We start from the raw sequence: 11959 nt of genomic DNA on the forward strand, positions 1-11959 counted from the left end.
TGAATATTGTTGTTATTGATGTCTTTGTTGTTGGATAGGACAGAGAGAAATGGAGAGAGAAGGGGAAGACAGAGAGCGGGAGAGAATGATAGACACCTGCAGACCTGCTTCACCGCCTGTGAAGTGACACCCTTGCAGTTGAGGAGCCGGGGACTGGAAATGGAATCCTTACGCCAGTCCTTGTGCTTTGTGCCATGTGCACTTAACCCGCTTCGCTACCACCCGACCCCCCAGGGAGATTTCTATGAGTAGGAAGTGGGGTCTCACCATACACAGAATTTGCAGGTGCCTTGACCTGGACTCAGTCTTCAGGACTGTCAGAAATAAAAACTATGATGTTTTGTTACAGGAGTCCAAAAAGATTAAAAGCAACAGTGAAAGGATAAAAGGCAATCTAGTCCTGTCGACTGTAAACCATTAACCTCCCAATAAAGAAATAAAAAAGACAATCTAGTTATATTAAAATCACTCAATATTAATGGATTATATACTTCAATTAAAAGGGAGAGATTTTCAGACCAAAGAGCAAAGCTGTTTTCTGCAAGAGGTAAGATGTGAAACTATTCTAGTGAGTTAATATTGAGAGGCTACAAAAAGAGCTATATCATGTAAAGGGAGCTGAGGAAAGTGTATTGAAGGCAGACAAAGGAGTGTTAAATATTGCAGCCTGAGATAATGGCAATCATGACAAGAGGGGCAATTCATCGGTGACAGACAGAATCCATACATGCACATGCAGCCACTATCAGATCTTCTAACTATGTAGACTAAAATCTGCCACAAAAAGGGGAGAAGTGGATATTTTCCAGTGGGTGGCTGGAGATTTCAGCACTCTGGCCTCAGAAGCTGAATCCAGATGCAATGTCAATAAAACCATAAGAAACGCTTATGACATAAGGAGCTAGGCAGTGGCATACGTGGCTTAGTGCATGTGTTACAAAGCCCAAGGATCCAAGTTCAAGCGCCCGGTCCCCACCCGAAGGGGTGGGAGTTTGCAAATGATGAAGCAGGGCTGTAGGCGTCTCTGTCACTCTTTTTCTGTGTCTTACCCCCATCTCGGTTTCTATGTATCTATCCAATAAATAAATAAATAATACAAATAAACAAGCCCTCAATAATAAAAAAGGACAATGTAGCGAAACTAATCTGCCTGCTACTTAGGGCTCTTAATGTGCAAACTGATCCCTTCAGCTTTGCTTTAATTTGCTTGTAGCACATGTGGCCAGTGCTACAGTAGCAATGTGCCTCACCACGCGCTCTTTTGAACCAATCATTTGCCTTGTGCGAAGGGGCTTCTGGGAACTTTCTGTCTCGTCTGGCCCCGGGGGCTTCTGGGAAAAGCGGGTCCCACGAGAGCTGAGTGGTGGCGACGCTGACCGTTGGCTGAGGTGGTTTTTCCAGGTTCTTTTGAGAGGAATTTCGGAGGAGTTGGTAGAGTCGACAAAGGTGAGAAGGTGGGCAAGGGCTCCTCGGCAGTCCTGGGCAGGGGTCTGTCTATTCACTGCCTCTCCGGGTGTGGGTGTGTGGGGGGTGAGGTCCCGGCGGCAGTTGGGGGTCGGGTGGGGGGAGGGGGAAGATTCCAGCCATGGAGCCTGGTGGAGAGACCCTGGTGGTGCCTGTGGGGCGGTCTGGGAGGCCGAGGACTGATATTTCTCAAGTATGTGTGTGCGCTCACTGGTGGGGACTACTGGATCTCAGGGGTCCTGAGTGTATGGGGTTCGCTTCTGGCTAGAGGGGTGCTGAGGTGTGTGTTGGGGGGGCCGCCGACCTGGGTGGCTTGTGGCGGGGCGGCTAGATCCGGCCAGGTGAAGGCGGGAGGGGAGGCCTCCGGAAGACTGAGTGCCGGGAGGTGGGGGCAGGGTTTCCCGCCGAGCGGGTGGGGGCTTCGGGGTGCCAGGGGACAGGAGGAAGGCTCTAAGGTCACCGGGCCAGGGGAGGACGGAGTGGGGAGCATTCCCAGTAGCCGCCGTGCCTGTGGGGTCCGAAGGCAGGGTGCCCCCCCCCCCATCGCCCTCTATGGTGAGCGGTGGGAGGCTGGCTGTGGCCTTGTAGTGGGGGAGGGGCGTGCTTCGAGTTGTGGCGACCGAGCATGTGACACGCCCAACATGGAGCCTAGAGGAGGGGCCCACGTGACGACGCCATCTTGGAAAGTGCCTTGTTTCCGGAGTCACTATGGAGGGTGACTGGTGGACGGCTGGAGGGTGCTAGCGTGGCAGAGGGAGAAAGAGGTCCTCTGGTGTGAGGAAGGCGTCTGGGCAGGCTGTTTCTGGGGGCTGTGGCGGAGGGCCGCCACCTTGGGGGGGTGGGGAGTGCGCGTGCGCATTCCCAGACCAAGATGGCTGAAGGGGGCGGGGCTGAAGTTTGGGCTTCCGGGCTGGGCTGCGAGGCTAGACCTGGGGCTGGTGAGACGGCACAATGTGCGGTTCGCGGGCTTTGCCGTGGGTGCAGCCCAGGTCCTGCTCCCCTTGCGGTGGAGGAAGCTTGGCTGCTTGAATTTTCTCTAGAAAAGTCAGTATGGAGTGGTGAAGCCTCAGCAGTGATAAAAACAAAATCATACCAGATTTCTTTCTCTCTCTCATTAAAGGAAAAAAAAAAGACTAAATAAGTCGCGTATTCTTAGACTATATGATTTATTGGAGGCTCTATTATTATTGGAGGTTTAACCCTGGTTCTGAATTGAAAAAAAAAAGTTAAGCAAAGTAACAGCATAGTAAACACACTAGTTGAGTGAAGAGAGACCAGAATGAAAAGAGGAAATCAGTGGTAAAAAGCCAACTAGAGAAACAACAAGCATCACTTTTCTTTAAGGGCAGCAATAGAGCTTCTAGCTATTGGGTTGTCTGAAAAGGCATGACGTATTTTTTTATTATCTTTATTTATTTATTGGATAAAGACAGCCAGAAATCAAAAGGGAAGGTGTGATAGGGAGAAAGAGAGACAGCTACAGACCACCTCTTAAGCTTCCCCCCTGCAGGTGGGGGCTGGGGGCTCGAACCTTCGTCCTTGCACACTGTAATATGTGCACTCAACGAGGTGCACCACTACCCGGCCCCACGACATATTTTTTGAAGCTTTTTTTTCCTTTTTATTTTTTTTAAAAATTCTTTATTTGGGGATTAATGGCTTACAGTAGAGAGTAAAATACAATAGTTTGTACATGTGTAGCATTTCTATTTTCCATACAACAATTTAACCTCCAGTAAGTCCTCCTCTGTCATCATTTTCCACCACCTGAACCCTCCCCAAACACAGCCCAGAGTCTTTTACTTTGGTGCAATACACCAACTACACTCCAGGTTCTATTTGCATATCTCTCTCTCTCTCTCTCTCTCTCACCAAATTACTGTTCAGCTCTGGTTTATGGTGGTGTGGGGGACTGAACCTAGGACATTGGATCCTCATGCATGAGAGTCTCTTTGCATAACCATTATGCTATCTATCCTCTGCCCATGTTTTTCTCTTCTGATCTTTTTTTTCTGCTTCTGCCTGAGAGTGAGATCATCCCATATTCATCCTTCTGTTTCTGACTTATTTCACTTAACATGATTTCTTCAAGCCCCATCCAAGATGGGCTAAAAATGGTGAAGTAACCATTTTTCATAGCTGAGTAGTATTCCATTGTGTATGTAGACCACAACTTGCTCAGCCACTCGTCTGTTGTTGGACACCTGGGTTGCTTCCAGGTTTTGGCTATTACAAATTGTGCAAATAGGGAGAATTTGACTTCTTCGCTTCCAATCTGTATCCCTTTAATTCTTTGCTCCTGCCTGATTGCTATGGCAAAAACTCCCAACACTATGTTGAAAATAATAGTGATAGTTGGCAGCCCTGTCTAGTACCTGATCTGAGGGGGGGAATGCTTCCAGTTTTTCACCACTGAATATGATATGGGCTGTAGGTTTGCTATATATGGACTCCACTATCTTGAAGAATTTCCCATCTATTCCCAATTTTTGTAGTGTTTTGATCATAAAGGGATGTTGGATTTTGCCAAAGGCTTTATTTGCATCTATTGAGACAATCATATGGTTTTTGGTTTTGTGTTTATTGATGTGGTGGATCACACTGATTCATTTATATATATTAAACCAATCTTGCATCCCTGGGATAAACCCACTTGGTCATGATGAACAATTTTTTTTAAAAAAATTATTATCTTTATTTATTGGATAAAGACAGCCAGAAATCGAGATGGAAGGGGGTGATAGAAATGGAGAGAGAGAGAGACACCTGCAACACTGCTTCACCCCTTGCAAAGATTTCCCCCTGCAGGTGGGGACCAGGAGATGGAAACTGGCTCCTTGTACATTGAAACATGTGCACTCAACCAGGTGCGCCACTATCCTGCTCCAAACAATCTTTCTAATACTCTGCTATATTCGGTTGGTTAGAATTTTGTTCAATGTTTTAGCATCTATGTTCATCAGATATATTGGTCTTTAGTTTTCTTCTTTCTTTCTCTCTTTCTTTCTTTCTTCCTTTCTTTCTTGTTTTATCCCTGTCTGCTTTTGCTATCAGGGTGGTATTGGCTTCATAGAAGCTGGAAGGGAGTATTTCTGTGTATTCAATCTTTTAGAAGAGTTTGAAAAGTAGAGGAATTAACTCTTTCTTGAAGCTTTTGTAGAATTCATTTGTAAAACTATCTGGTCCAGGACTTTTATTCTTGGGAAGGTTTTGATAGCTATTGAAATTTCTTTGGCTGTGATTGGCTTGTTCATATCTTCTAGGTCCTCTTTCTTTAATTTTGGAAGTTTGTAGGTATCTAGAAACTTTTCTGTTTCTTCCAGGCTCTCTAGTTTGGTAGCATATAGTTTTTCATAGAAGCTTTACATTATACGTTGGATTTCTATGGTATATGTTGCTATATCTCCTCTTTCATTTACAATCCTATTTTTTTGAGTTTTCTTCCTTTTTTTTTTTTGAATCTGGTTAAGGGTTTATAGATTTTGCTTACTCTTTCCAAGAACCAGCTTTTAGCTTTGTTGCTCTTTCGTATGGTTCTCTTGTTTGCAGTGTTGTTTATTTCTGTTCTAATATTGGTTATTTCAGTCCTTCTGGTTGTTTTAGGGTTTCTTTGCTCAATGAGATTGTTTATTTGAGCTTTTTCTGGTTTCCTAGTGTGTGCTTGTATAGTTATGAACTTCCCTATCAGTACTGCCGCAGCTGTGTCCCAAATATTTTGATAGCTCGTGTCTTAATTTTCATTTAATTCTCCAAACATTTTGATTTATTACTTATTTTCCTTTTTGATTTGGTAGTTGTTAAGTAATGTACTGTTGAGTTTCCATACTTTGGGACTTTTAATATTTTTTTGTTTGTGGTTTCATGTTAATTTGATTCCACTGTGGTCTGAGAAGTTTCTTGGGATGATTTCAATGCTCTTGAATTGGCTGACATTGTCTTTGTGGCCTAACATATACGGTCTGTCCTTGAGAATGACCCATGTGGACTTGAATCTGTTGTTTCCCCATTCTGATGATAAAAGCTTTCCTCACTCTTGTAACTATTGCTTCAATTCGTGTTTGGCTTTTGTCCTTACTCTTATGTTTCTTATATGTTTGGGGGGCCTTTTTTCTGGGCTTTTGTCCTATTTAATTTATCCGATGTTTCTTCTGAGTGTAACCATTATATTTGACGTGTTATGAGGCCCCTTTATCACTACTTTCCAACCCACTAATCACACTTGCATGGATTGACTTGTGTCTAAATAACGTACTTAAATGAGTTCACAGTTGTGAAAAATTAACAGTTGTTTCAATGTGATCTCAATCCCTCAGGTGAAGCATAGTGGTTGTTAAAACCTCCTTGTGTTATTTATTTTCCCCGAAAGCTATGGGAGCCTGAGGGCTTTTTAACTATAAGTAGTTTTTTTTTTTTTTTTTTTTTTTTTTTTGACCAAGAGATGAAACAGCGTGGGAGATAGATAGCACAGTGGTACGAAGAGACTCCCACACCCCCGGAGTCCAAAGTCCTGGGCCCAATCCCTGCCCACCTCCAGCCACAGCTTTGGTAAGCAGTGCTCTGTGGCCCTGTGTTTCTGAATAAATCTTGATTTCTGATAAAATTATTCACCCTTTCCCCTAATTTATCAGGAGTATGATGTGAAAAAGCCCCTACTATATAGCCACACCTCCAGACCACTGGCAATGTACATTTTCTTCTGAGCCACCTGGCCAGTTTTCTCCCCACTCCCAATGCCAGTATAGGGCTTCCCAGCTGCTCTTTCAGCCCCTGAAGAAACCCATGGTTGTAAATTGGTGAAGTCTAGGTGATCTTCTTCTCCCTTCAGTAGTCTTTTTGTTGGTAAAACTCAGATTGGAGGTGGTGCAGCAACTGGCCAATTGCAAGACTAGTACTAGCCACTCCTGAGTAGGTACGGGATTTTGGCCCAAGGAATCTCTCCTTATACTGTTCTCTGACCAAGATCCACACGTTTGCACTCACCCTTGGCTTAGTAGGGTTCATCTTGATGTATTTTTGCCTAGAAATACGTAGAACTATAATTCATGACCTTTCAGATAGCCCAATAAGTCTGAAAAGAAAGAGAGGACAAAATTAGCAATGTCAGGAATCAAACAGGAGGATCAGACAGATATGAAAAAGTGGGTGGGGGGTTTAACAGGAGAAGGCTCAGTAGGCCACGAGTTCTGTTCTTACCACCGTAAGGGAGCAGCATGGACAGGAACAAGTTGCTTTGGTGCCTCTGAAGAATACAGACTGGGCTGGGAGGTGGCTCAGCTGCATCTGGCAGGATAACCTGACTTCTTTCCTCAGCATTCATTTAAAAAGAGAGAAAATATGGTGATAAATGGAGATATTTAGGCCAGAATTTTGGACACATTCACAGATTCCTTGGGAAGAGGCCTTACTAAAATGGATTTCAGAAAAATGGGAAGATGTCTTTTATTTTGTTATTTTTTTAATTATAATTTTATTTATCTGTTTATTATTGAATAGAGACAGAGAAAATTGGGAGGGGAAGAGGAAGTAGAGAGGGAGAGAGACAGAGAGACATCTGCAGCCCTGTTTCACCACTTGCAAAGCTTTCTCCCTGCAGGTGGGGACCCGGGACTTGAATGTGGGCCCTTGCACATTGTAACATGTGCGCTCAAACAGGTGCACCACCATCCGGCCTCCTGACTTTTATTTTGTAGATGTCAAGGAAGATTTCCCCAAATTGAGCAAAGCAAACAGCAAGGGAGGCTAAATGCCACTCTGGGAGGGCCAAGGGGCGCTGGCTGGGTTCTGGGTGCTGGGTGAGCTGCCTCACACTCACTACTCCTTCTCTTCTTGTACCCACAGTCAAGGTATGCAGCAGCCTGAGGAAATGGACCCAGCACAGATGATGCTGCAGGACTGGTGTGGGTGGCTGGGCGCCAATGCACAGCGCTCCCTGCTTATCCTGGGCATCCCTGAAGACTGCAGTGACCAGGACTTCCGGGAGGCCATGCAGGCTGCCCTCCAGCCACTGGGTAGCTACCGAGAGCTGGTCAAGGTCTGTCGGAAGGAGCTTGGCTCCAAGGTTGCCTTGGTCGAGTTCACTGAGTATTTAAACCGAAGTTTGATCCCCCGCCAGATAATGGGTAAGGGGGGACCCTGGTCTGTGGTCTTCCTGCCCCAGGCTCCTGAATCTGAGCCAGAGGATAGAACCTACTTGTCTGCATGTCCCCAGAGGCAAACAGGGCCTGGAGGCTCAGGTGAGGGCGGAGCCAAAGGCAAGGAGGGATCAGAAGGTGAGGCAGAGGCTGCCATTGTGGAAGGAGCCAGGGCTGAGGCAGAGGCGGAAGGTGGAGCAGGATCTGTAGGTGGGAAAGGAGCTGATGGGCTGATAGACACTGCAGGAGAGGCAGGAGCTGAGGCCACAATTGAAGGTGTTCTCGAGGCTGCAGAGAACCTAGAGGGGGCTGTGGGTGGAGAGGGAGCTGTAGGTGGAATGTATGCCAGAGGTGGAGTAGGAGCTGCAAGAAGGGCAGGAGCAGCAGGAGCTGTAGGCGAGGCAGGAGCTGCACGCGAGGCAGGAGCTGCAGGCGAAGCAGGAGCTGCACGCGGGGCAGGAGCTGCACGCGGGGCAGGAGCTGCACGCGGGGCAGGAGCTGCAGGCGGGGCAGGAGCTGCAGGCGGGGCTGGAGCTGCAGGCGAGGTAGGAGCTGCAGGCGAGGCAGGAGCTGCAGGCGAGGCAGGAGCTGCAGGCGAGGCAGGAGCTGCAGGCGAGGCAGAAGCAGAGGGTGCGGAGGCTGACCTGGATGAAGAAGGCTATGGATGGGAGGACTACGACGATGTGGCTGAGATGGAAGCTGGAGAGGAAGCAGGAATGTCGGATGAGGAAGGTGCGGCAGGTGACACAGGTGTGGCAGGTGTGGCAGGCTCTGTAAATGTGGCTGGGGCAGCAGGAGAGGCAGGCGTGCCAGGCCAGGTGAGGCTGTGGACCCATCAGTGGAGGCATGTTCTCCAGCCGGCGCATGAGAGCAGGGCCTACCAGGAGCTCAGAACCTTCTCGGGGCGCGAGGAGCTGGAGCTACGTGGCGAGTCCTTCGAGAGCTGGCTACACCATGCCAACGACATGATGTACCTGTGGCGCCATGTGCCGGCAGGGGAGCGGCGGCGGCGCCTGGTGGAGAGCCTGGGTGGCCCTGCCCTGGACTTTCTGTGTGGCCTCCTGGCGGAGACCCCCGGCCTGACTGTGCAGGACTGCCTGGCTGAGTTGGTGCGGGTGTTCGGGGACAGAGATGTGCAAGTGAGAGCACGCTTGCGCTTTGTGACCTGTGCACAGCGGCCACGCGAGTCACTCTTTGCCTACGTGATGCGCCTAGAGGGCCTACTGCAAGTTGCCATGGAGCGGGGTGCTATCAACCCCTGCGTGGCCAACCAGGTACGCGCCCGCCAGGTGCTCATGCAGGCCCGCCCCAACGAGTTGCTGCAGAGCCGGCTGCGCAGGATGAGGCTGGAGCGGAGGCCTCCTGGCTTCCTGGGGATGCTGCGGCTGGTGCGCGAGACGGAGGCCTGGGAGGCACCACCCATGAACGAAGCCATCTTTATTATTGCAGCCAGTGAGGAAGTTGTGCGATCAGCAGCCGCCAATGAGGAGGCAGCCCGTGCCATCACAGCCAATGAGGAAGATGCCCTCTCTGCCTCAGCCGGTGAAGAAGCTGACCGTGCTGCCTCAGCCAGTGAGGAAGCTGCCCGTGCCACCATAGCCAAGGAAGAAGCTGCCCACTCTGCCGCAGCCAGTGACGAAGCTGCCCATGCCACTGCAGCCAGTGACGAAGCTGCCCATGCCACTGCAGCCACTGACGAAGCTGCCCATGACAAAGCTGCCCGTGCTGCCGCAGCCAGTGACGAAGCTGCCCGTGCCATCGCAGCCAGTGACGAAGCTGCCTGTGCCGCCGCAGCCAGTGACGAAGTTGCCCGTGCCATCGCAGCCGCTGCCCGTGCCATCGCAGCCAGTGACGAAGCTGCCCGTGCCGCTGCAGCCAGTGACGAATCTGCCCATGCCATCGCAGCTGCTGCCCGTGCCATCGCAGCCAGTGATGAAGCTGCCTGTGCCGCCGCAGCCAGTGACGAAGTTGCCCGTGCCATCGCAGCCGCTGCCCGTGCCGCTGCAGCCAGTGACGAATCTGCCCATGCCATCGCAGCTGCTGCCCGTGCCATCGCAGCCAGTGACGAAGCTGCCCGTGCCGCCGCAGCCAGCGACGAAGCTGCCTGTGCTGCTGCAGCCAGTGACGAAGCTGCCTGTGCCGCTGCAGCCAGTGACGAAGCTGCCCGTGCCATTGCAGCCGCTGTCCGTGCCATCTCAGCCAGTGACGAAGCTGCCCGTGCCATCTCAGCCAGTGACGCAGCTGCCCATGCCGCCGCAGCCAGTGACGAAGCTGCCCGTGCCATCGCAGCCAGTGACGAAGCTGCCCGTGCCATCGCAGCCAGTGACGAAGCTGCCCGTGCCATCGCAGCCAGTGACGAAGCTGCCTGTGCCATCGCAGCCAGTGACGAAGCTGCCTGTGCCGCTGCAGCCAGTGATAAAGCTGCCCGTGCCATTGCAGCCGCTGTCCGTGCCATCACAGCCAGTGACGAAGCTGCCTGTGCCATCGCAGCCAGTGACGAAGCTGTCTGTGCCGCCGCAGCCAGTGACGAAGCTGCCTGTGCCGCTGCAGCCAGTGACGAAGCTGCCCGTGCCATCGCAGCCGCTGCCCGTGCCATCGCAGCCAGTGACGAAGCTGCCCGTGCCATCGCAGCCAGTGACGAAGCTGCCCGTGCCATCGCAGCCAGTGACGAAGCTGCCTGTGCCGCTGCAGCCAGTGATGAAGCTGCCCGTGCCATTGCAGCCGCTGTCCATGCCATCGCAGCCAGTGACGAAGCTGCCCGTGCCATCGCAGCCAGTGACGAAGCTGTCTGTGCCGCCGCAGCCAGTGACGAAGCTGCCTGTGCCGCTGCAGCCAGTGACGAAGCTGCCCGTGCCATCGCAGCCGCTGCCCATGCCATCGCAGCCAGTGACGAAGCTGCCCGTGCCACTGAAGCCAGTGACGAAGCTGCCCGTGCCGCTGCAGCCAGTGACGAAGCTGCCCATGCCACCATAGCCAGTGACGAAGCTGCCTGTGCCACCGCAGCCAGTGACGAAGCTGCCTGTGCCACCATAGCCAGTGAAGAAGCTGCCCGTGCCACCATAGGCAAGGAGGAAGCTGCCCGCTCTGCTGCAGCCAGTGACGAAGCTGCCCGTGCCACCGCAGCCAGTGATGAAGCTGCCTGTGCCACCATAGGCAAGGAGGAAGCTGCCCGCTCTGCCGCAGCCAATGACGAAGCTGCCTGTGCAACCGCCTCCAGTGAAAAAGCCAAGGAGATAGTGCTTGGCACTGTAGAAGCTAGTGAGGCTTCTCTTAGAGCCCATGATGCTCCTGCCTCAGAGGAGAACATAGATATATCCTCTGACACCCTGGGAGACAGCAGTGCTCCTGCCCCTGTAGGTCCAGGGCAGGCACCATCCTTAGCGGCCCCTGAGAACCCCAGTCAGGGCCACGTGGGCAGTGTTTCCAGAGAAGGAGAGCAGGAGGCCGAGGTCGGGCTCAAGGACCTCGAGGGGGTGGTGGGATGCCAGGCTGGGGCCGCCAGGCACCCCACGTCTGCTTCCCACAAGTAGGTGCAGGACCCCTGGGGCCTGCTTTCCCTGGGGCTGGAGGAGCACTGAGCCCTGGCAGCCTCTTTCCAGTGGATGTCTGGGTCTTGTGGTCCAGCCCCTCCCAACAAATCCCCCTCTCACCTGGCCATCCCCGTCAACCCATGTCAGTGAGGAGGATGACCCATGTTTTCTTTCAGGTGGGATGGCCAGAGGTGCCCCCCATGGCAATACCAGGCCCCTCCCACCCAGGGCAGCTGGCATGGGAGTGCCCTGAGCATCCTTCCCCTGGGCTGGGTGAAGGATGGAGGGTCATCTGAGGCTGTCTGCCACCCACACTGACTTGGCAGTTCTCCAGGGTGCCTGGGATTAACTCATAGTCTTCTGTACTGGACCTCCCCATCCTCCCCACCCCCTCCTGTTCTGGGAAGCTCTAGCACCCCCACTTGCCAGGATCCTGGCACAGAGTTTGGAGCAATGCAGGCATCTGTGGTGGGTGCACTGGCATGGGTCCGGAGCACCAGAGCCTACCAGGGTGCTCCTTGCCGCCTTGAGGCTACATCCATTTCACTGTGTAGCTTGAGGCCACCTGCAGGTTGTTTCTGTTATGTGTGTCCTTTCCTAGCAGTGTCCCCACTCCAGCTCTGACACTGGACCCTGGTCCCAGGAGATGGCAGGAAGAAATGAGGCTGGATGCTGAGGGTGGCTGGCTCTGGGTGGCCAGCTCTGAAGGAAGATCTGCACCAGGGAAAGAGGGCACTGGGAGGGGGTCTCTGGGGATGGAGCTCTCTGACTTGTTACTTGTGACTCAGTTTCCTTTTCGTGGACAAGTGTTTCCTGCTGCCCTCCAACAACTTC

General features: G+C 51.8%; 1 protein-coding gene across 1 annotated transcript; it reads left to right on the forward strand.

The window, feature by feature from the left end:
• The first annotated feature begins 1365 nt into the window (after positions 1–1365).
• Positions 1366–11125, forward strand: PNMA6E (PNMA family member 6E). Its single transcript, XM_060183446.1, has 2 exons — positions 1366–1446; positions 7303–11125. The coding sequence occupies exon 2, from the start codon at positions 7310–7312 to the stop codon at positions 11123–11125; it is 3816 nt and encodes a 1271-aa protein (XP_060039429.1). The 5' UTR covers positions 1366–1446; positions 7303–7309.
• Positions 11126–11959: the final 834 nt, after the last annotated feature.

This window comes from Erinaceus europaeus, chromosome X (assembly GCF_950295315.1).
Source record: "Erinaceus europaeus chromosome X, mEriEur2.1, whole genome shotgun sequence".
Lineage (NCBI taxonomy): Eukaryota > Metazoa > Chordata > Mammalia > Eulipotyphla > Erinaceidae > Erinaceus > Erinaceus europaeus.